Source organism: Arachis hypogaea, chromosome 19, assembly GCF_003086295.3.
Source record: "Arachis hypogaea cultivar Tifrunner chromosome 19, arahy.Tifrunner.gnm2.J5K5, whole genome shotgun sequence".
In the NCBI taxonomy this organism is placed as follows: domain Eukaryota; kingdom Viridiplantae; phylum Streptophyta; class Magnoliopsida; order Fabales; family Fabaceae; genus Arachis; species Arachis hypogaea.
Genome location: NC_092054.1, coordinates 139754311 through 139778608, shown reverse-complemented (window position 1 = coordinate 139778608; position 24298 = coordinate 139754311). Strand labels below are relative to the sequence as shown.

At 35.8% G+C, this 24298-nt stretch overlaps 2 protein-coding genes across 5 annotated transcripts; one reads left to right on the top strand and one right to left on the bottom strand.

Annotated features, from left to right (window-relative positions):
- Nucleotides 1–6159: 6159 nt before the first annotated feature.
- Nucleotides 6160–12315, top strand: LOC112775778 (3-phosphoinositide-dependent protein kinase 2). Of its 3 annotated transcripts, XR_003189674.3 has the most exons (12): nucleotides 6165–6960; nucleotides 7981–8161; nucleotides 8332–8384; nucleotides 9255–9356; nucleotides 9433–9541; nucleotides 9680–9758; nucleotides 9996–10161; nucleotides 10589–10723; nucleotides 10825–10985; nucleotides 11062–11284; nucleotides 11549–11920; nucleotides 12068–12315. XR_003189674.3 is itself a non-coding variant. In XM_025819621.3 (11 exons), the coding sequence occupies exons 1-11, from the start codon at nucleotides 6769–6771 to the stop codon at nucleotides 11630–11632; spliced, it is 1485 nt and encodes a 494-aa protein (XP_025675406.1). In that variant the 5' UTR covers nucleotides 6160–6768; the 3' UTR covers nucleotides 11633–11993. The 3 variants fall into 3 exon arrangements, 2 of the variants coding, with proteins under 2 accessions (XP_025675406.1, XP_025675407.1); XM_025819621.3 differs by lacking the exon at nucleotides 12068–12315 and having other exon boundaries at nucleotides 6160–6960; nucleotides 11549–11993; XM_025819622.3 differs by lacking the exon at nucleotides 12068–12315 and having other exon boundaries at nucleotides 6163–6960; nucleotides 10855–10985; nucleotides 11549–11993.
- A 2187-nt stretch (nucleotides 12316–14502) lies between these two features.
- On the bottom strand, nucleotides 14503–17051 carry LOC112779409 (probable phytol kinase 1, chloroplastic). 2 transcript variants are annotated; one of them, XM_025823652.2, is made up of 6 exons: nucleotides 16537–17051; nucleotides 16324–16391; nucleotides 15857–15988; nucleotides 15605–15720; nucleotides 15386–15500; nucleotides 14503–14894 (listed from the first exon to the last, which is right to left on the bottom strand). In XM_025823652.2, the coding sequence occupies exons 1-6, from the start codon at nucleotides 16930–16932 to the stop codon at nucleotides 14708–14710; spliced, it is 1014 nt and encodes a 337-aa protein (XP_025679437.1). In that variant the 5' UTR covers nucleotides 16933–17051; the 3' UTR covers nucleotides 14503–14707. The 2 variants fall into 2 exon arrangements, with proteins under 2 accessions (XP_025679437.1, XP_025679438.1); XM_025823653.3 differs by lacking the exon at nucleotides 16324–16391 and having other exon boundaries at nucleotides 15857–15993; nucleotides 16537–17020.
- Nucleotides 17052–24298: the final 7247 nt, after the last annotated feature.

Sequence of the window (24298 nt, the reverse complement as noted above, 5' to 3'; positions counted from 1 at the left end):
TTTTTAAATATTCCTAACGTTTAATTTTATTCAATTTTGTCCCTAACGTTTTTTATTCATTCAATTTTGTCCTTAAAATTTTTTATTTGTTTCAAAATAATCCCTAAACATTTTCAACTTTGTCCCTAATATTTCAGATGAAGTTAACATCTAAGGGTAGTTTCGAACAAATCGAAAATGTTAGTGACAAAATTGAATACAATTAAACGTTAGGGGTATTTTTGAAAAAATCACAAATGTTAGGAAAACAAAACATACTTTATTCTTTTTTAATAGAGTCAACCAAAATTAAGCATTTGGATATTTTTGTCAAACGGACAAAGTTGGTTTCATTCTTTTGTGAGTAGTTTTGTCATTGTTAGGAACATTCGTGAGTACAAATGATAGTTTTTCAGAAAAAAATGTTTGGCATGATTTCATTATATATTATTGTGTGATGTATCAATTAGGGTCTTTTATGACACAATCAATAATTTACTTGATTCTCAATTAGGTATTATTCTAGTCTAAAGAGTTACTACTTCTTTGGTAACTCAACACATGTGCCATATGTATGACGATTGGTATAGTAGTGGAAGTTTAAATTTCATCCTAACATTTTACAGGTATTCAATTTTTTTAAAATCCTATCCTATTTTATCTACAAGTTTAAAATATTTCAATCTGATTCCATCTATATGCTAAACCTTTTCACCCTACTATATCTATATAAAACAAATTTATTTTTAATCAAATACAACATTTAGTTCTTCAACATTTCATAAATTTACTAGTAATATAAAATTTACAAAATTAAGTCCATGCTAAAATTAAAAAACAACACAATTATCATCAAGTCCATACTAAAATTTAGAAACAACACGATCATTTGAAAAAAATTTATCACTCTTCTCTCAATTCTAAATTATTGTAGCATCATCATCACTTTTCTCCCAACTCAAATGCAATATCATCATTATCATCTATTTTGAGAGTTACCTAGAACCAATGTAATTTAGGCCTGAACGTGAAGTCCAAACTCCTTTTGAGTGAGATGCTCCTTTGTCTCCTCTGGCGAAGTCATACCATCCGAGTTCTTTGGAGAGATGGTGGTACCTGCAAAGGACTCTGATTTTTAAGTTAGCAAAAATTTTTGGTAGGTTTATAATAGATTGGAGATGATAAATACCTGAAGTGGAAGGGTATTTATATAATTAAATGAGTGACCTAGTGTCCACTCTTGTAACCTCCCCTCCTATTCTGGTAGGTAGTTATCTTCCCCTTTTCTCTAGAAGTTGTTAAGATATCTCATATTTAAATATATGAGCATGTTTGTAGGTACAATTAAGATTCTGCATACTAAGTCGGCTTTATGAGGTTGGGCGCACCGGCAAAGTGGATTTGGTCTTTGTACCTGGGCTTTGTTTGTGTATGGAACTTCAGGATATGATCATCATCAAATATTATTTAGGTATGAGAAAGTCTAGGAGACCAGCACTTTTATTAAAATCTAGCTAGCACTTAACCAGCAAAAGAAAAGTGAATAATCTCACACCATTAGATGTAATCTTACACCATTAAAAATACTAATAATGACTAATTGATGATTACAAATCACAAAATCTGCTGACCCCTAGCATTCTTCTTTAGGTATTATTAGCAATATAATACCTAATTTGGTAGTATGAAATGCTTGTGTACAAAGAAAGGGTTTGGTTCAAATCCTTTCTCCCTCATTGTATATTTATATTTTTTTAACATGTACGTTATTTATTAAAGGTGCGGATTAATTGAATAAGATTGATGCAATACTTGCTCGATTATACCCGCTGTGGGGTTTGGTTGGATATGCGTTGATACAATGATGCTGCCAGCCCTATTAACAATAGTACTCTTTAGTCTCTACTTGTATTTTGTTCAACACCACAATATTTTATGATTTTGAGTATGTGTGTTGTGATGGTTGAATATTTTTCCTTAAAAGACAAAAGTAAGTGAATTATATTGATATTAATTCGATGAAGTGAATGAATCATTTCAACAATATCATATGAGTGTCTAAGATATGGAATATAGATTGTGAAATTTTGATACATTGTGTGATATATATCTTATAGTCATTCACAAGTTATCTGGATATCAGCACTACCAAATTTTCAAGTAGATCAAGAAACAAAATTTTTAATTTGGGCAATCCAATGACTGCTAAAATCTTCATAAAGATTAATAATAGAAATTCGATATTATTTGGAGTGTGTAAAAGATTCATTATACTGCTCTATTTAAAAACAAATTGAATACCTACTAGATATTAAACACCAAATTGGTTCTTTATGGAAAAGTTATTAACTCATCTTCTTTGTAATGTGTATTATGTTTTTCTTTAAATACATTTCTATATATTGACATTGGGTGATTCCTTCTTGTATTCTCTTTGTGTATTCGTTTAGAATCATCTGATATTTCATTGAAAGTAACTATTACCTTCGTGAAAAGAAAAAAAAAAGAAACATAATGAATAATAATCTTTCTATAGAACACATTTTTTATTTGTATAAGATCTATTTCTAGTGTTATTCTAAAATAACTTACACAACCGTTTTACCATAATATATATACTATAAGTAATGATCATGAGAAATTTTACATTATATTACCTCCATTGTGTATAAAATTAGTCACTTGTATAAAAGTCTCCAAAATTCTAATTGCACCATAATGGCTCCCATGATTAAAAAAGTTGCATCATACATTAGTTCCCACCCCTTTCCGTCATGTTACTCTTTACACTATTAGGTAGTGTTTGTTTCTAGAGATTGAAATTGAGACTGGAAGACTAGGATGTTGAGTTTAGTAAACAATAATATTTTTGGTGATGGCAGACATGGTTTTGGTTAGATTGATAGTCCAAAAAGTGTTTTGATAAATTATTTAGTATTGCAAGTCTAGGTTTTATTGTGCGGCCCAAATAAAGAGAACCACAAGCCCACAACCCAGTTCACTTGCTTTATAAAGAGAAAATAAAACTAATGTGATGCAGGTAGAACTTTGTTGTTTCGGGTAAAGCACAGTGAAAAAAAGAGAAGTTCATCTTTTCGATCTAACATTAAAGAAAAAAGGGGAAAGCAAAATGCTAAAGACAATGTCAAATTAAAATAGAGCCAAAATAAAAAATGCTTAAATCAGGCATAATTAGAAGAAAAAGGTAAAATGTTTCTATTAACATGCAAGTCAATTACTTGTTGATTTTACCTTCTTTTTGCACATGTATTTCGAGCAACAAGAAGAAAGTGGAGGCTACTTTCTTCTGCTGTAAATCAATGATTGATATTAAAACTTGAGGTCAAAACACAAGATTAAGAGTTTGGATTTGGAAAATACATTGAAGAACTCATATCAATAAAACTACTGCTACTCATCTCTCTTCTCCGCTGCTTAACTCTGCTCTTAATCTCTGATTTTCTGGTCTGAATTTTTGGGAAGAAGGAAAAGACTTCAGTTGGCTCAATATTCAATGTGTTGACTTGTTTGCTTGGTTACCTCATACGAGTTTAGGAAGGAGAGAAAACTCACAAATCTGATTTTTAGCTTTCTCACTTATCACTCAAAGTTTGAAGTTTTGGAAGAAATGCACCAACACTAAAGGGAGCATTCAACCAAGATGAAAGACAACATTTGAGAGTTCAGAATCTAGGTTAAGCTTATAGAGTTTAAGCTATTTTACATTATCTCCTTCATGAGTTATCATGGGTAGAAGTTTGGTTTGTCTTTGATAGAATTAGGTTGAATCCTTGAGAATTGGTGTTTGTAATACTTAAAAAGATAGTGAAAATTTCACCACTATTGTAGTGAAGACTGGACGTAGGTTACATTGCACAAGGTAGTTGGACTAGGATACATAACTATGTCATTTTCTCTTCCCTTCCCTGTTTCTGATTTCATTCGTTATGAGGCAAAATAAAATTGTTTCATGCATAATCAATCTCGCAGTCAAAACAGAAGCACAGTTTCTTTTTTTGGTTTGAGGCTTAATTGACCAAGTTTAAAAGAAGGCCATAGATTCAACCCCCATTCTCTAGATCATAAAAAACCTTCATAGGACTTAGTATTGTATTTGGTAGTCAGAGACTAAAACTAAAATTTCACTCTCAAAACACAAAATTTCAATCTTTTCAGTATCTCCAGAAAATAAGGATAGAGGGAACTGAAATTTCTGAGACTGGAGACTAAAATTTTAATAACATTTCTTTTAAAAATACTCTCATTTAACTTTTCGAATTTCAAATCTACCCCTCAATTTTCATATTTATCTTAAACGAAATATGATATTTAGACATAATTCACTTTAGTATATTTTACACTAAACACAATACACAAAGATTTAATTTAATTTCAATCTTTCTGTTTCTGTCTTGTAATTTCTGTCTCTCAATTTCAACCTCCTTTCTAAATGTAGCCTTATTGATCTCGCATATACTCTTCAATGCTGGACTAGACAAAAACATAATATTAAATGATCAACCAAAATGATGCATACTTGCACTAAAAAGGATTAAAAATAATTAATTTTCTATTCCATACTTACCTCTGGGTGACCGAATTTCGTGAAGAACTCGTGCTTCTTCCTTCAAAGATTCTGAACCAAAATACATCGTGTGTGGTCTCAAAGAATCTCCAGAACATATAATTGATTCAACACACAAATAGTTATAGATAAGAAAACGTTAAATCCGAAGAGTTCGAATGGAGAAAAACAAGACAAAGTGATAAAACATTGGAAATGGAAACTTTTTTGGTTCATTAAGGTTAAACAAGGCTGTTTCATCAACTATTTAGTGTTAAAATTGAAATAACGATGTTTTGTTTAGTTTAACATAAAAGAATATATATGTATTAAGTTATTAAACTATGTGAAAAATAAATTGACGAAAAGAGAAAATGACACTAATCTAATGCAATTTTTTTATTATAGTGTAATTGAAATGTCAAAGATATTTTTAATACAAGCCACCAATCTCAATAACTAATATAAGGATTAACTCTTGTAAGAACCTAGCATCCTACTACTATTATTCAAGAGCCGAGCAAATTGGGTGATGCTTCCAAGCCTAATACAACAAAATGTACTCTGCCCAGAAGAAGCAATAATAAATTGTAGCTATAAAGTCTGTGATTGTCATTCAGGTGTCTTATTATTATTATACAAAATGTTTAGGTAGATTTCGCATTCATTCATTATTTCATGAGGATAAGAATACGACCTTCGAATTTTTTTGAGTACTTACATGAATTATTACGTAATTACTCGCATGATTCTTTTCAGTATATTTTTTGGAGATATAGGGACCAAGTCTATAAGACCATAACCACATGCACAACATTACATTGATTGTTTACCAATATTATTATGATTGAAAGCATAAGAAAAGCACTACTAATAAAGCTTTGTATAAATGCACAGCCAAGGGACAACACATCCAAAAATATATTTGGTGAGATGGATCTTTCTTTTTCTTGTCTTCTCAATTTCACTTGATTTTTTACTCCCCTCCCCTCCCCCCCCCCCCAAAAATTGAAATCTTACAAAAATGTATGAGAATTTTTTAATATATATTGGCAATTAAAAAGCTGAATTATAATCTTTAATTCAAAGGTTAATATACTTGTCATTAAAATTAAAAAAACTTCTAAAAGGATTTAGAAAGTAATAAAATAAAAAAATAATCACTAATAAATTTATAACTTTTATTATGTATAAGTTTTAAAATCTTAATTTAAAAATAATTAGATTCTCATTTTTACACTTTATTAATTTTTTTTAAATTTGAAAGAGTTTCATCCAAAACTAAAATAGTTATCATCACGAAGGATCTAATGTTATTTTCTTATTAATTTTAATTTAACATTAATTTTTTTTAGTTGACGACATTAATTTTAATTTAACACAAAATAAATTGCATGAGAAGAAAATTGGTTTTATTTTAATTTGTTAAGAAATTAAAAAATAATTAATTTATTAATACGTTCAATAATAATACAATACATAAGTGTGTTTATAAAAAGACGTTTTATCATCTTTATAAAAACATCTTCCTATAAATAATCATCTAAAATTATCGATATAATTAAAAAAATTTATAAAAATATTTTATGTATATCAAAATTAAATTCTATAAAAATAAAATAAAATAAGATAGCAAACAGAAACTTTACCCATCTCATTTTATCCACATTCCAAATCCCAAATTCCAAATAAACAAGAAAGAGACACAAAAGCATGAAATTGCACAAAAGCTTGTAATGATATGCATTATTTATGCAACAGCTTCACCTCCTCCCATGAAAGGTGTTTCCATTCCTGATTTAGCCATAATAGCCACAGAACTGAAGAGAGAGAAAAATCAAAATCAAAATTCAAAGGCATAAGAGAAAATTGAATGATCCTCCACCATCATTCCTTCCCCATGTGATGTGCCACCTCTTCCTCTTCAATTCTTCCCATTCCTCCTCCTTAATCTTCCCCTTCTTTCTTTTTCTATCTCTAAGCATAGGGTTTTCAAATTGGGGAAACAAAAACAAACCTTAAAGCTGAAAACTTTCACATTGTAATCACGCAATTCGCTTCGCCCTTTTCCTTTTGATCCAAAAGGGGTTCCGGGGTTGGTCTCCGTTTGACCGCACATTTCCCCAGGTTATTTTCTTTAGAGAGAGAATGTGATGGGAATGTTAGATTGGGAACTTCCGTGTTTTTGAAAAGAAAAGAAAAAATTGTTTTTTGGCAGCTGAGAAATGTTGGAAATGGAGAAGGATTTCGATTCAAAGTTGAAGATTCAGGGGAATTCTTCCTCTTCCAATGGTGGTGGTAGTGGTGGGAATAATGTACCGAGATCCAAAAGCTTTGCTTTTAGGGCTCCTCAGGAGAATTACACCATTCAGGACTTTGAACTGGGCAAGATCTATGGAGTTGGCTCTTATTCTAAGGTATGACACGTGGAATTATGATTTTTTGTTTCTTTTTTTGGTCCCTGAAGGGTTGATATTGGTTTGCATTTTATTTATTTATTGTTTATCATTTTTGTATTTTTCTGGATGTGCTTTGCTGGGTGCATGAATCCTATGAATGATGCTGGGGCATTATGATTTTTCTGTCGTTGTTTTTTATTTTTATTTTTTATGGTTAGGATAATTGTTGACGGGTGTTGTGCAGTAGAGATCATAGATAAACATGTTATTGTTTTATGAAACGCCATTTGGTAGCTATATTAGGAAATTTCGATTTATAAGGAAGGTTCTTTTTTGTATGCTATGTCATGAATACAACAATAAGCTTTATCCGGGTTGGTTGCATAGATCAAACAACGCTATTGAGCTCTATCATATATTATGTCTATAGTGAGTGAGATTGTTTACATGTAGATCTCCTTTCACCATCTCATATATGTCTTTTTGGGTCTTCCTGTATCATTCGACCCCTGTCTACCTTCCATCTCATCCACCTTCCTAATTGAATGTTCTGTCGATCTTCTTCCCATATGAATGTTTGCTGAAAAACCTGTTATGAAGATTGCTTGGAGTTGCTCTTCTACAACAAAAGCTACTATATTTTGTGTACTAGTTTCATAGATTTAGATTTGGGTGCCAACATATTTTCTTTTAAGAAATAAATGGAGCCTAGATGTTACTTATGAAGTGATTGATGAGTGGCACTTAAGTTGCACTGCTAGAAGTGAAGGAAATCGTAGGCGAAGCACCTGAGCTGCATTTTAATAAACACTTTCCTTTGCTTTTCTTTCTCAACTGATTTTCCCACTTTACATATACTTTTTTTGGCTTATTGTGGTGGTAGATTTCAATTCTAGTTGTTTGAACAAAACATTTATCTTATTCTTTTAACTCTGTAGGAACTTGAATTTTCTATAGTTTGAGCATATAGGATTTTTTTTCTTTTGTCCTTTCCCCCGGGATTAAAGGATCCAAACATCTTTCTTATTATGTTTAAAGGTTGTGAGGGCAAAGAAGAAGGACACAGGAACCGTGTATGCGATGAAGATCATGGACAAAAAATTCATTACTAAAGAGAACAAAACAGCCTACGTGAAGTTGGAACGCATAGTTCTCGATCAATTGGATCATCCTGGAATTGTGCGCCTATATTTCACATTTCAAGACACTTTTTCTCTATGTGAGTATTCCTGGATGCTTTTTCTCTTTGTACTTGCTTTTGCACTCTCTTACTCCTCTCTGTGATTTCTTCTCTACTTTCTTCTCCTCAAGTTTGCCAGGGTGGCTTATTTGCTATTTGACATTTTATCTCCTTTTTTTTTTCGCTCTGTTCCTTTTTCATTCGAGAAGACATGGCACTTGAATCCTGTGAAGGTGGAGAACTTTTTGATCAAATAATCAGGGTAAGCTAACATAAAACTTGAAGGCATGTGTTCAATGTGCTGCAGTATATATCTTGTTTGGAAAGAAAATTAAAAAAATTTCCATGGCACCTGCTGAAGGTGTGTTGGTCCCATAGGACAGAAAGTTTATTCCGATGTTAGGTATTGATGCAAAAACAATTAAACCATGACTTGTGCTTTGATTTTATTATGCTCTTTATAGTTTTCCATTTGAGAGAAAAATTTTCCCTGGGGGTTCTCAAGATTCAAGATAAATAAATATGATATCAAACTAATTTAGATGTCTCATATCAAACTAATTTTTTGCCTTAAGCTTCCATTCTACTTATTTGACTAGATTGACTAACTGCCATAGTAAATTTGTTCATAAAGTATTATTCTAACCCTAGGTAACCATAGTTTACAGTATGAAAGTATGAATATGAGATGTAATATCTACATATTGAAAACCAATGACCTTGTGCCCCTTAACAAGATTCCTTTATTATAAGTTCAATTCTTGTAACCTAATTTGCTTCTCTTTTGTTAGAAGTTGATTATATACAGGGAAGACTCCCCCCCCCCCCCCCTCTTTTCTCTCCCCTTCATTTTATTTTTTAAATACTAGTATTATATTTTGTTTTCAGTGAAAAATTACATGATTAATATATGTACAACTGAAATTTCCAATGGATCATGGCAGTTGTTAAAACTTTAAACATCTTATATGTGTTGCTGTGGCTTTTTGGCCTCTCCTTTGAGAAATATTATAATTTCAGTATTATTTGAAATTTGGGAGTCATAGACTCATAGTATGCAAGTCAGTATCACTCAGGATGTTTTGTTACTGCATGATATCTACTAGCAAGCTTTTTGGGTTCCTGAATGCAGAAAGGACGTCTACCTGAGGATGAGGCACGGTTCTATGCAGCTGAAGTTGTCGATGCTCTCGAATACATACATAATTTAGGATTGATACATCGGGATATAAAGGTAGTTCTGAGGCATGCTTATACCACATCATTGTCATATATGTCCTTGTCTGAATATTAAGTTTCTCTAATTGCAGCCAGAGAATTTATTGCTTACAGCTGATGGACATATCAAAATAGCCGATTTTGGGAGTGTGAAGCCTATGCAGGATAGCAAAATCACTGTCCTTCCAAATGCAGCATCTGGTAATCGAAGAATACTGAGAATAGTGCTTAGTAATGTTTTTAGTAATCCTTGTATATAGTCCGTTTCTTTTATTGTAACTTCTATTAATTGATATCACTAAATACTTAAAATTGATATTCATTTATTTTAATTTCTAGATGACAAAGCCTGCACATTTGTGGGAACCGCTGCTTATGTCCCTCCGGAGGTTCTTAATTCCTCTCCAGCAACTTTTGGGTAGGGACTATGTTACTATTCAGTGCTAAGATAATATTATTTCTTATGCAAGTTTTCTGTACATATAGATTGATTTTTAATTTTAGCTTAGTTCAATAATTTGTAAATCAGGATTATATTTGACAATTCAATTTTCAAGTTTGTGCACGCACTGAGTTTCCTTATCGGGCTTTTGTTCCATGCTAGTTCCCGATATAATAACATTTTCCCTTTACTTCTCTCAATATACTACCACAGGAATGACCTCTGGGCACTTGGGTGCACATTATACCAGATGCTTTCAGGAACTTCGCCTTTTAAAGATGCAAGTGAATGGCTTATATTCCAAAGAATTATAGCTAGAGAAATTCGATTTCCTGATTATTTTTCTGATGAAGCAAGAGACCTTATTGACCGGCTACTGGTTAGTATTTCTATGACCCTCTGCACAGAAATCCAAGCTTCTCTAGTGCTCTATCTAACTTATCTGATCGCAACACTTTACGAAGCTATCATCTTCCTATTTCTGCAATCTCTTTTCAGTACATATCTTGACATACAGGATTGAAGTTTTTTAGTTCTGGATTTTGTTTATGATGATGTTAGGCAATGCTGTGTAAACACATGTTTGAAAGCTTTTCTTTTCAATTGTTTTTTTTAAATGTTGATCGAGGCATTGATAATCAAATTCGTTCCCCTAAACTCCAAAGGCTCTAGCCTTGTTTTTTTCCAGAATAATAGTTGATGCTAGTAATATATATACCAGTGTTTTTTTCCCCCTTCCAACTTTTGGCATCTTTTATGTAATTTATGAAGTGTTAGTTTTTAACAGTATTGAAATTATAATGCAGGATTTGGACCCCAGAAGAAGGCCAGGTGCAGGACCTGATGGTTATGCTGCTTTGAAAAGGCACGCATTTTTTAAGGGTGTTGATTGGAGTAACATAAGGGCACAAACTCCACCAAAACTAGCACTGGAAGCTGGTGTATGGCTCTGATGCTTTGTTCAACATCTATTTTTTGTCCACCTTATTTGTTAAGATAAAGAGAAAAGAATCTCTAATTCTCATATTATTTTCACTTTTAGACTCAGTCACCTATTGTTGATGAAGCTCAGGATGCAGCATGGAGTCCGTCTCATGTGGGTGATGGTTATGCAGCCTCGGCTAGACAGCCTGATGGTGCTCCATCATCGTCTGAGGGGAGCGTAACCAGACTAGCTTCAATCGATTCCTTTGATTCAAAATGGTATGTGCAAATCATCTTGTTTCTTTGTATTTTTGCATGTCCGCAGTTACCTATAGAAAATGTTTGCATTTAACAGGCAACAATTTTTGGAACCTGGGGAATCTGTACTTATGATCTCTATGGTGAAGAAAATACAGAAACTAACGAGCAAGAAGGTGCAGCTTATCCTAACTAACAAACCAAAGTTGATCTATGTGGACCCGTCGAAGCTAATTGTCAAGGGAAATATAATATGGTCTGATAATCCAAATGATTTAAGCATCCAAGTGATTAGTCCATCAAATTTCAAGATATGCACAGTAAGCATTCTCTTTTCCGGAATATCTTGTTATACAACTCGCACTATTACAAATACAGAAAGCAGTAAATAGAGGCTAGGTGTTAGACTTCAAGATTTGAATGATGTCGACAGATGCTTCCTCCAATTTCGAAATTATGATTGCAAGATGCACTGCCAAATGTTCTAAAAAATGTTGAGTTTGTTTTTTTATCTGTAGGCATCTTAAATCTATTTTGTTTTTGAAATTTATTTCATGTACTTCTTACTAAGTGTAACTATGCAGCCGAAAAAGGTGATGTCATTCGAGGATGCAAAGCAAAGAGCACATCAGTGGAAAAAGGCGATCGAAGGGCTTCAAAACCGGTGAATTCATTCTGGTTGAGAAAAATATTCTTTCTGCTATCTTTGTAGTGTTCAGCAAGGAATTACAAAAACAGTTTGACTGCTCAACAATCAAAATTATTCGTCAAAAGAAAAAATGAAGTTGCAGATTAAGTTCTGCTGAAATCTGGTGCAAAGCTAATTCCTCACTACAGCTTAGTTGAGTTTGTCATGATTTTTCCAATCTCTTTCATATGCTTCAATGGGATATATGATAAAAATGTGGACGATGTTCTTATTGTAGGCTTTGTTGGAGGGTTGGAATCAATACTCTGTAAGAAAAAAAAATTCAGTTATTATTTTTTTTTTTCTAAATAATATCTTCTGAGTTACGAGGTGATAGCAAATTTTAGTTATATACTTATATTATATAGCATATGAATAATTGAATTAAATTGCTCAATTTGTATCGTTGCTTCAGCCATTGATCACAAGGTGAAGCCAACCTGAAGTTTCAAGATGAAAAGGATGAATTGGCCCTTAGGAAAACTGTAAATAATTTTATATAGTGAGGCAATATAGTTTTAGGGATTGAATGAAAATGTTCTTGACTGTACTTGAGTAGAAATTAGATCACATTTTTGGCCATTCCAGCCAGTTTATATACTCTAATGTGTTTTGTAGTTTATGAGTAAAGAAAATACACTTGATTGCAAGTTTTCTTAGTAACATTGAGTTCATTAAGCCTGTGTTTGTTTATCAATACGAAACATTGGGACAATGATATTGAGATATAAAATTATCTTTGACGGATGAGATATAGATTATGATATTGTATTTTGAAACACTAAATTAGGTAGCGTTTGTTTTTAGAGATTAAGATTGAAATTAGAGTACCAGAGCTTAGTATGGTTGTTTTTAGAGATTAAGATTGAAATTAGAGTACCAGAACTTAGTATTGTGACGATGGTTAGAGAATTTTAGTCTTATGACACAAAATTGCAATTCCTTAGGTAGTGTTTGGTAGATAGGCAAAGATTGAAAAATAGAGACTAAAATAAGTTTTAGTATTGTGTTTGGTGTAAAGTGGGAGTCAGAGATTGAAATAAGAATGAAGTTCTAATTTAATTTGCACAAAGGGTAAAGTTAGAATTAATTAATTGAAATGGGGATATTTTAGGTATAGAATGTTATTAAAGTTTCAGTCTCTATCCCTAAAAATTTCAATCCCTATGTCCTCACTTTTTGGAGGTATTGAAATTTTGAAGACAAAGACTAAAATTTTAGTACCACTCTCTGGATCAACAAACATGATACTGAGTCCCAATCTCCGTTCCAGTACCTCAAAACAAACGCTATAGGGACGGAGAAACTTTAATAACATTTTTCTTTCAAAAATATCCTTTTTTAAATTTTAAATTTATCCATCTATCTTTATATTTATCTTAAACTAAATATAATACTGAGATATAACTCAGTCTAGTATACTTATATATTTTACATCAAACACAATACAAATACTTAATTTAGTCTCTCGCTCTTCATTTCCTTCTCAGACTCCGTCTCTCTTCCAAACACAGCCTTAGTATATGTTGTGTCTTTCTTGACAAAGTGACATGGACATGCTATTAAGAGATATAACTTGTTTTTATTTTTGTTATTTTTATTAATTTTTTATCATTTTATTTTTCTTTTTAATTTTGTACGAAAAAGAAAATAAGAATAAATTAGATTTTTTATGATTTATTTTATATTTATTTTATTACTAAATAATACACAAATATTAATTTTTGTGTCTGTCTTTTGTGTCATGTTCTCAATGTCTTATCCTGGTGCTCGGACATTGACACGGATACGGAACACGATATGACATGATATAGAATAAGAGATACACAAATTTTAAATTTTTGTAAGATACGACATGACATGCATATAAAATATAAAGTATTTTTTAGATAAATTGTAATGATATTTTGAGATTTTATTAATATTAAAATATAAATTAATTTTTTAACTGTTTTTAATGTTTTTTTAAATTATATAAAGTATTTAAATTTTTTTATTTTAATATATATATATATATATATAATTTTTAAACTCATTTTAAGAATACATGTTAAGAATAAGGTTAAATACACTTACATGTAATGTTATTTAGATGTATTTAAACATATTAAAAGAAGAATTTTTTATTTTTCATTAAAACACGGTTGGACACAGAAAACATGCATATCAAACGAATGTTAATAGTATCATGCTCGAAATGTGTTTGACACGCAAACATGAAAACTCCAAAAAGTGTAGTACTCAACGTCATATTTTATTCTCAAAACTAATCTCAACCTGCAAACAAAATTTGCTATGAATATAGCTTAGAGAAAAATAGAGCAAGATGATATTCCACTTTAAAATCAAACAAATTATGAAAATTTCACGGATATTAAATTTTCTTTAGTATTCTTATATAATATACAAAAATACTATTTGTAGTATTCTTATATAATATACAAAAATATTATTTGTACATTAAAATCAGTTACCAATATATTTGCATATAAATACATACATAATTTAATTTATTTTTAATATTTTTAATATATATTTATATTACAACATATATTTTATACTTGTATAACTTTAGTACACTAATTAGTGTACATATAGCATCATTATAAAATATAAGGTATTGAATAATGTTAACTATTTGCGGTTAAAATTCAGCTACATGTCCTGGTAACTCGGATCTCTCAATATTAAAAATAGTTTTGAATTATGTTAAAGATTTGGGATTAAACTATACCGGTTGAATAAACAAAAGATATGAGTTCTTTAAAGAAAACAAGAATAATACCAAAAGATCTCTAAAAAAATAAACTTAAATAAGAAAAAAAAAAGAAAAAGGAAAAAGAAGAAAACTTTATCCCTTCCCAATTTCCCATCTCATTAAAAAGCCTCCATGACATGACATCTGTTTTCTCCTATACAAATATAATCCCTTTCCAATCTGGATAATGATTGTAAACACTGGCAACATTTATTTCTTAGAGCAGTTGCAGTGGAAAACAAAAAGGGAAAGGGAAAAACGGTATGCATGCCACTTCATCAGATCCATTCCATGAAGTCAATGGCTGAAAGTGAAAGATGCCACTGCCATGGTAGCTAGTGGAACAGATATGTTGTCGTCTACCACCTTAGTAACTGGAAGGGACTCTACAATTGTTGCCACTAATGAAACAACAGCAACTCTTGACACTGTGCTCTCCCAATTTAACTGCATTAGTCCTGCTACTGAATAATAGTACAGCATCCTGCATGCAACATTAGCAAATTATATACCAGTTCAATTTTAATACACTTTTTACATTGTTAAATAATCAAATTTAGATAGTCTTTTGAAAGATAATTATTTTTTGAGATGTGGCGATATATGATTAGATTTTTGTATAAAACCTTTTTTTGGCAAGTGCAAGAAAATGTGTCATTGTGTTGAATGTTAATGCGTTCCGGTGAAAATAAAGAGTGCAACACACTTTGAACTCTAAAGTTTAAAACTTAAACCTTAAATCATTAACCATAAATAATAAACTCTAGACACTAAAATTCTGAAATCCAAAACCTTCAATTCTAAATCCTAAGCTGTAAGTTCTAAATTTTAAATCTGAGTCATTGAGATGAAATATAATAAATGGAGAGTTAAGATTTGTTTATTTAACAAAGAGTACAATACTCGGTACTTAGTAAAGAGCGTTTAAGGAAGATGAGCCGTTAAAAAGAGTTAGATAAGAAGCATGTAACACACCCTATTGAAACCAAGAATCCAAAGACAAGCATGGATATGCTACCAGCCCAACTCTTCTTCTGATTGTACGGAATTTTCATGGATCCAAATCTTCTACCAAGGATATCAGCTACACCTGATGAAAAACACCATAAATTCACCAAAGTCTGAATTAGACAAATTGGTAACTAAAAGACAAAATTTAAATTGCAAAATGTTACAAAATTGTTGTGAAAATACCATCCCCTCCACACATCATTGCCAACGAGACCACCCCAATTGGAGACTCACGCCAGAAAACAAGAGCACATAACATCAGCATCAGAACATAATACAGGGGACCCCTCAGCAATTCTCTGCATGTATGAAATGGTGAGTAATGAACCATAAATGCTTAAGAACTTGTCCATTGCTTTCTACAACTACTTCATTGAACCAAATAAAGCCAACAAAACGTGACAATGAATTAAATTGAATAAGGACAACAATTACTTCGGATCTCCTTCTCTAGTCACGGATTTAATCAGTCCTTCATCAGAAGCCAGTGAGAGACCATTCGCCAAAAGCCTCAAAAAGTTTACAAATGGAACAAATGCAGCAAAGTAACGAGCCTCAGTGGAGTTGCTATCCTACCATTAATAGCATCAGCATTAGAACTTTCAAATTCAAACAAGAAGTTGATAGTTGAAAATGTTCAGATGATTTGACATATTTGACTAAATTATCGTCTAATAGTTTTTAACTATCAATTTCGCACGAAGACATAACTGCTTGTGAGTCTCCGCCTTCAAACAAACCAATCAAAATAACTTTTTAATGTGCGTTCGAGAAACATTTGCAACCACTCATCATACAGTGATTTTTTTCCCAATTAACAGAAACCCTCCAATAGGCCAATTCCCACCACAATGAATGTCAAATTAAAGATTCAATCTTTATTAGAATTAAAAAATGGGTACCTGAAAATTGGCCAAGAAGCTAGAAAAAGCAAACCGGACATTATATGGACCAGTTTTCTGCTCAAACCCTGCAACCAATTTCCATATCCAAATGCAACAAGCTCAATTTTGCTCATCACCAAACAAAAACCCAAATTCAAACATAAATGGATTCATTGGCCTTCTTCATTGAGCACATGCAAGCAAGGAAGCTGTGAACTTTGAGGGTCATACCTGGTTGAGAATGTTCCTATGAGTGAGAACATCAAAAGCAGACACAAGAGCATAAGCGCCACCAAGAACAGCCACGGTGGCTCCGCCATTGTAGAAAAGATCATCCACAGGAACGCCACGTGGCACAACAAACCTAGATACCCTTTGACTCAAGCTGACGGGAACAGCAAGAAGAGGAGGAGGAGAGCACAAAAACCGGACATTATTATGAGAAGTGTCTTTCGTTGTTGTCTGCTTCACAAAGCTAAGGCTGCTGTTGTTGTTCCAGTGTTGTGGTGGAGCAAAGAGGGTTGTGTCGGAGGTTCGGAGTTGGTGGTGGCGGCGGCAGTGGCGCACGGAGGAGAATGGAAGAAGATGGTGGTGGTTAGAGGATAATGTGAGGGATGTGAGGGTCATGATTTTTACACAAAATGCCGCAAAAAAACAAAGAAAGAAAGAAATGTAAACTTATGGATGGGGTTAAAATTTATGGTGTTTGTTAGTTGTTATTTATTAAAAATTAATATACAATATATAATTATTGTAAATTTGGGTTGTGTTGTTTTAATAATTGTCTTACGATAGAAAAAAATATAAAAAAATATGATTTTATATTTATTTTATTATATTTATATTTTAGATAAAGGTTTAGTTATTATTAAAATTTTTTATTTTAATAATTATATAATAAATATATAAAATTTAAATATTTTTATATTTTTTTAATTGATAATCTGAACATGTTTATCGTATTAAAAAACCCTTTAACTAAATAAAATAAATGATGAGATTTTGATATAAAATATAGATGTTTTACTTATTTTTATATATCTCTTCATTTCTCTAATATATTTTATGTATATGTTTTAGGTTTGAGATGATTATTTACAAGTAAAATAAAATACTAAGTTATCATATACATTATATTATTTACTGTTAAATATTATATTATTTGATAATATTTAATAAAAAATATTTTTTTAGCTGTCATAATTTTTTTTTATCAACAAACTATTCAGTAATTCAAAAAGTAAAAAAAAAATATATTATTATTTATTACAATAAAAGTGAAGCATTTACATAGGGTATAATTTTGTGGTTTTATTCAATCATGGAGTATGGGTGTGTGGGTTGTATGTACCAAAATGAAAGGAAACTGAAATGTCAGGCATATTGTGTGTGATGACGTGGATATCCATGCTAAATTCCATGGCTAAAAATGGGCTATGACAAAAGGTCACCAGAGGGGTAAAAAAATGAATTATTAGATTTTTTTTTAACATTTTGAGAAAAATGTTGTAACCTTCAGTTGTGGTGTGTGCTGGTCCCATTTAAGTGTAAGGATCCTATATGCTATACCTATAGACTATAGACTATGTAATTATGTATAATGTACCTTTGCAACAGTTACCTAGGCTAACATTGATGGGCTACCAAGAATTTATGGTTGATAGTTTAATTCCCATAAATGGAAAACTAATTAAGGTTAGCAATTCAAAGCTATTTTTATAGAAGATTCTTTATTTTTCTTTGACTTGTATTACAGTTTTAAATAAATAAAAAATTTAATTATATTTTCTATCATAATATGGTCAGATGATAGTTATAATTAAACTGTTGTAAGACTAAGAGATTAAAATTTTTAATTTTTAAAATTTATTTGGAACACTAAATTTGAATTTACTTAAAAATAAATTTTTCCCCCTTGTTTTGAAACACATAAAAATGAGTAGTTTTAGACTTTTACTTCATTTGAGAATTTCAATTCTCATATTTTTATCATTTATAAATTAGATCAAAAGAGATATGATTTTTAAATAAATTCTTATAAGATCCAAATTTAATATTTGAAATGTCAAAAATATTCTTATTTATAAGTGAGTGTTTAGTAAAAATAATTTTTTCAAAAGTAAAGTTGTAAAATAAGAGAATTTCACTAATATAAAAATTATTTCAAATTAAAAAATTAAATTTAATTCTACAAATATATTAAAATAATTTCAAAACATGAAATTAAATTTTAAATAAAATATTTTTAATATAATAAAATTATTTTCTCACGTCAAAAAACTTTTCAAATACACTCTAATATATAAAATGAACAATTTTTTTAAATTTAGTAGCAATTTTTTTTTATTTATAGAATCTAAGAATTTGGAGTAAAAAAAGTCAGATTGTAGAGGATGATAAAAATTCAGTTGGACTCCGGCTAGATACTGATATTTTACAAATTATATTATCAAATTCTCATGTGTTTGTTTTATTCTTATTTTTTGAAAATAGATATTGTTATTATTATTTAATAATAATAATAATAATTTATTTTTATAAATTTATATAAACATATAATACAAAAAGATAATGATAAATTGATATTGGTAAATAGAAGTAATAATATTATTATTATCTTTTATTAGGGGTGGCAAAGTGAGTAGGTTTTCCGGCTAAATAAAACGGATTTAAAATTGTTACGGCCTGGCCTAGAACCTCCACGGGCCGGCCGACCCGAACACCACCCGATCCGGATAGACGCCCCGCAACCGACTCGGACACGCGTCCAGGACAGCTCATGTGCAGCTGGGGGACAACGTCCCTAGAAACATGGGCCTATTCTGGACGGGCACACCTCTGACAGGTATATAAGGGGAAGACTTGCTCTTCCCCCAAGGTACGTCACGTATCACACTACCCTTTCCACCTGCACATTTACTAACAAGAGCGTCGGAGTGTCTTTGCAGGTGGCACCCCCCTCTTTTCCATACGAAGTATTCGGGACCTCGCGTATCGTTGACCGGCAGTCCACGACCTGACGAGCCCCTACCATCATTCCGGATCGCAACCCGAACCGTCCGGTAGCCGACCTATCGAACATTGGCGTCGTCTGTGGGAACTCGTCCATGGACTTCATGCTAGTCGAAACGGAGGCAAACCAAGAAGCCGTACCCGGAGGCGACGTCGCCGGGACGGGAACCCGACAACATCCGAGATCTCCCCCGAGGGACACGACCCAGGCACACGAGAGACGCCCCTTCGGGGGACTGGCGACAACCACGCCAGAATAATGCAAGAGTTACGCCATAGAATGCAAGACTTAGAGCGCCGGTTAGCAGACAGAGAACGCGACCAGCGCACCCCGGAACAGAGTCACTCTCGTTCTCGCTCTAGGAGCCACTCCCGGCGCACGCCTAGCCCCCAGGTCGAGTCAGAAAGCACTGGGGAGAGAGGGCGCGCGAGAAGGCGTCATGACCCTGTCATTTACGCCAGGCGCGAAGGGCGGCGTACAACAAACCGTGGAGACGAAAATGCTCGTCGGGAGGGCGACGAGGGGAGAACGAATACTCGGGGACCCGTGATAATAAGGGCCACCCCATTCCACCGCTCCATACTCGAGGTCCGGCTGCCAAAACATTTTGACAAGCCAACGGACATGAGGTATGACGGAACGCAGGACCCCCTAGAGCACCTAACGGCCTTCGAGGCCAGGATGAACTTAGAAGGAGTAGGAGATGAGGTAAGATGTCGCGCCTTCTCGGTCACCTTAGCGGGACCTGCAATACAGTGGTTCAATAACCTCCCGCAGGGCTCAGTGACCCAATTCTCCGACATCAGCCATGCCTTCCTGGCTCAGTTCACAACCAGGATCGCCAAAGCCAAGCACCCGATCAATTTGCTAGGGGTGACCCAGAGAGCCGGGGAACCGACCAGGAAATACTTGGATCGTTTCAACGACGAATGCTTGGAAATTGATGGTCTGACGGACTCGGTGGCGAGTTTGTGTTTGACGAACGGGCTCCTGAATGAGGACTTCAGGAAGCACCTTACCACAAAGCCCGTCTGGACAATGCAGGAGATCCAGTGCGTGGCTAAGGAGTATATCAACGACGAGGAAGTAAGCCGGGTCATGGCTGCCAATAAACGGCAGCCCGCCTACAACCAAACCCGACACTACGAAGGTAGAGAAAAACCAAGGGAATACGCCAGGGATGGCGGCCAGGTAAGGTGCCGAAGCCATTCCCCCGAATCGGGAAATTCACCAATTACACCCCCCTCGCGGCACCGATCACGGAAATTTACCAACAGATAGCAGAGAAGGGGATACTGACGAAACCCCGACCTCTGAAGGGGAGGACGGGGGGAGACAAGAACCTCTACTGTGAATATCACAAGGGATACGGGCACAAAACCCAAGACTGCTTCGACCTAAAAGATGCCCTGGAGCAGGCAATCAGGGACGAAAAACTTGCCGACTTCTCCCATCTTATCAGGGAGCCGAGGAGACGCAATCGGGATCGCGAAAGCGAAGACGGGTCCCGGGCGACAAGACGACGCCAAGAACCAGAGGGGGACGACCACGGTCTCACGGTGGTGAACGTAGAAACAGCGAGGAACTCCGCCCCAAGGTCGAAATCGGCACAGAAAAAAGATGCCAAGGTCCTCGCAGTCTCCTCCTCGTCTGCTAGAAGTTCCCGGGGACTCCCACCCATCTCTTTCGGCCCTGAAGACCAATGGTTCGACGAGGCGCCGGAAAGTCCCCCCATGGTCATCACGGCCAGGGTCGGAACCGGCCTTGTCAAGCGGATCCTGGTTGATACGGGGGCAAACTCGAACATCATGTTTCGAAACGTTTTTGACGCCTTGGGACTACGAGATGCCGATCTGGCGACCCACCAGCACGGTGTGGTAGGATTGGGAGACCACTTCATCAAGCCGGATGGAATCATCTCACTCCCGACCTCCGTGGGACAAGGGCAGAAGTGAAGGACGGTGATGGCCGATTTTGTAATCCTACGAGATTCCACAGCTTACAACATCATCTTGGGAAGAAAAACCATCAACGACCTGGGGGCAGCTATTAGTACGAAGCTGCTCGTAATGAAGTTTGTTTCTGATAACGGATCCGTAGGATCCATCAGAGGAGATTTGGAAACGGCGGTTGCCTGCGACCACGCCAGCCTCTCTCTCAGGAAAAAGTCCAAAGAAGCATCGAGGGTCTTCCTCGCCGACCTGGACGCCAGGATAGATGACAAGCCCAAACCCGAGCCGGAAGGGGATTTGGAAAAATTTAGGGTCGGTGACAGGGACGAGAAGTTCACGTTCATAAACAGAAACCTCCCCCATGAATTAAAGGAGCCGTTGATGGAGATGGTCAGAGCCAATGCCGACCTTTTCGCTTGGACGCCAGCCGACATGCCAGGGATAGATCCCCAGCTCATGTCACACTGCCTGGCCGTCAAACCGGAAGCCAAGCCAGTGGCCCAGAGGAAGAGAAAGATGTCACAGGAAAGGGCAGAGGAGGTGGCCAGGCAGGCGGCCAGCCTACTCGAAGCAGGGTTTATCCGGGAACTGGACTACTCGACCTGGCTGTCGAACGTAGTTTTGGTGAGAAAACACAACGGGAGGTGGAGAATGTGCGTAGACTACTCTGACCTCAATAAGGCATGTCCTATGGACTGCTATCCCCTGCCCAACATCGACGCACTCGTCGACGCAGCGGCGGGGTACCGGTATCTGAGCTTTATGGACGCCTACTCTGGGTACAACCAGATACCAATGCACCGACCCGACGAGGAAAAAACGGTGTGCATAACTCCATGAGGGACCTATTGCTACAAAGTAATGCCATTTGGTTTGAAAAATGCTGGCGCCACGTACCAGAGATTGATGAACAAGATATTCAAGGAACTCATAGGCAAGACAGTGGAAGTCTACGTGGATGACATCCTCGCTAAAACCACATGACCCGACGATCTCTTGAGTGACCTGGGAAGCGTATTCGCCTCCCTCCGGCAACACGGCATGAGGCTCAATCCGCTAAAATGTGCCTTTGCCATGGAAGCTGGTAAGTTCCTGGGGTTTATGATCACCCAAAGAGGAGTAGAGGCCAACCCTGAGAAGTGCCAAGCGATCCTCCAGATGAAGAGCCTGGGTTGCATCAAAGACGTCCAACGGCTGGCGGGAAGATTGACGGCGTTATCCCGTTTCCTCGGCGCATCGGCAGCAAAAGCCCTGCCCTTCTTTAATCTGATGAAAAAGGGGATAGCATTCGAATGGACCCCATCCTGTGAGGAGGCATTCAACCATTTCAAGGAAATCCTAGCTACACCTCCGGTGCTCGGAAAGCCCAAGGCCGGAGAACCACTCTACCTCTACCTAGCTGTAACAGAGGAAGCACTTGCAGCAGTGCTCTTAAGAGAAGAGGGGAAAGCTCAGCAACCGATTTACTTCGTAAGCAGGGCCCTGCAAGGAGCAGAGCTGAGATATAGCAAATTGGAAAAACTGGCGCTGACATTCCTGACCTCCTCCCGAAGATTAAGACAATACTTCCAAAGTCATCGTGTAGTCGTCAGAACGGATCAGGCGATTCGTCAAGTACTCCAAAAACCTGATTTAGCTGGAAGGATGATGACCTGGGCTATCGAGCTATCCCAATACGACCTGCACTACGAACCCTGGCACGCAATCAAGGCGCAGGCAATGGCAGATTTTTTAGTAGAAGTAACGGGCGATCCTCCCGAAGAACCGGGCACACGGTGGAGACTCCACGTAGACGGGGCCTCCAACCAAACCTCCGGGGGAGCCGGAGTCATCTTAGAAAGCCCAGCAGGAGTCATCTACGAGCAATCGACCAAGTTCGAGTTCCCTGTGTCGAACAATCAAGCGGAATATGAAGCTCTCTTAAGCGGACTAATACTAGCTTGGGAAGTTGGGGCATCAAAGGTCGAACTATGTAGTGACTCACAGGTCGTCACCTCCCAGGTAAACAGAAACTACCAAGCCCGGGATCCTCTCCTGCAAAAATACCTGGAAAAAGTTAGAGAAATGACAAGTCAATTCCAAGAGGTCATAATCCAACACGTCCCAAGAGAAAGGAACACACGGGCAGACCTCCTGTCCAAACTAGCGAGCACGAAGCCAGGAACGGGTAACCGATCTCTTATTCAAGGCATGGTGAAAGAGCCAACGGTCGCCCTCCACTTGACGGAGGCGAGCCCCTCCTGGCTGGACCCCATCACAAACTTCCTGGAGCTCGGCAAGTTACCTGACGACGAGAAGACAGCTAGAACGTTGAGAAGGGAGGCAGCTAGATATGCAATCATACAAGGGCAATTATTCAGAAAGGGGCTCAGCCAACCCCTATTGAAATGCTTGCACCCCGACCAGACGGATTACGTACTTAGAGAAGTCCACGAGGGATGTTGCGGCCATCACATCGGGGGCAAGGCCCTAGCAAGGAAGCTCATCCGAGCTGGATATTACTGGCCGTCAATGATGAAAGACTCCAGAGAATTTGTTAAAAAGTGCGTGAAGTGTCAACAAAACGCGAACTTCCACAAGGCGCCGGCCTCAGAGCTAAGCCTTTTAACGACCACAAGACCTTTCGCTCAATAGGGAGTTGACCTTTTAGGACCTTTCCCGGTTGGCCCAGGACAAGTCAAATATCTCATAGTGGCCATCGATTACTACACCAAGTGGATAGAGGCCGAGCCACTGGCCAGCATATCTTCCTCCAATTGCAGGAAGTTCATGTGGAGACAGGTTATAACCCAGTTTGGCATCCCGGAGGTCGTTATCTCGGATAATAGAACACAATTCACTGACAAAAAGTTCACGGAGTTCCTCACCGGCCTAAGGGTAAAACAGAAGTTTTCCTCAGTTGAACACCCCCAGACAAACGGACAAGTAGAGTCCACGAACAAGGTCATCTTACTCGGCCTCAAGAAACGACTAGACAACAAGAAAGGCGCTTGGGCCGACGAGCTCGCTTCGGTCCTATGGTCCTACC

Coding starts and splice junctions, on each gene's coding strand:
- LOC112779409 (XM_025823652.2), bottom strand. CDS start 16,932: ATGACCCTCACATCCCTCACATTATCCTCTAACCACCACCATCTTCTT. Junction 15,989..16,323: donor GCTTCTTGGCCAATTTTCAG/GTACCCATTTTT, acceptor ATGGTAGGATAG/CAACTCCACTGAGGCTCGTT. Junction 15,501..15,604: donor AATGATGTGTGGAGGGGATG/GTATTTTCACAA, acceptor GTTTTTCATCAG/GTGTAGCTGATATCCTTGGT.
- LOC112775778 (XM_025819621.3), top strand. CDS start 6,769: ATGTTGGAAATGGAGAAGGATTTCGATTCAAAGTTGAAGATTCAGGGG. Junction 9,357..9,432: donor TGATACATCGGGATATAAAG/GTAGTTCTGAGG, acceptor CTCTAATTGCAG/CCAGAGAATTTATTGCTTAC. Junction 10,724..10,824: donor AACTAGCACTGGAAGCTGGT/GTATGGCTCTGA, acceptor TTTCACTTTTAG/ACTCAGTCACCTATTGTTGA.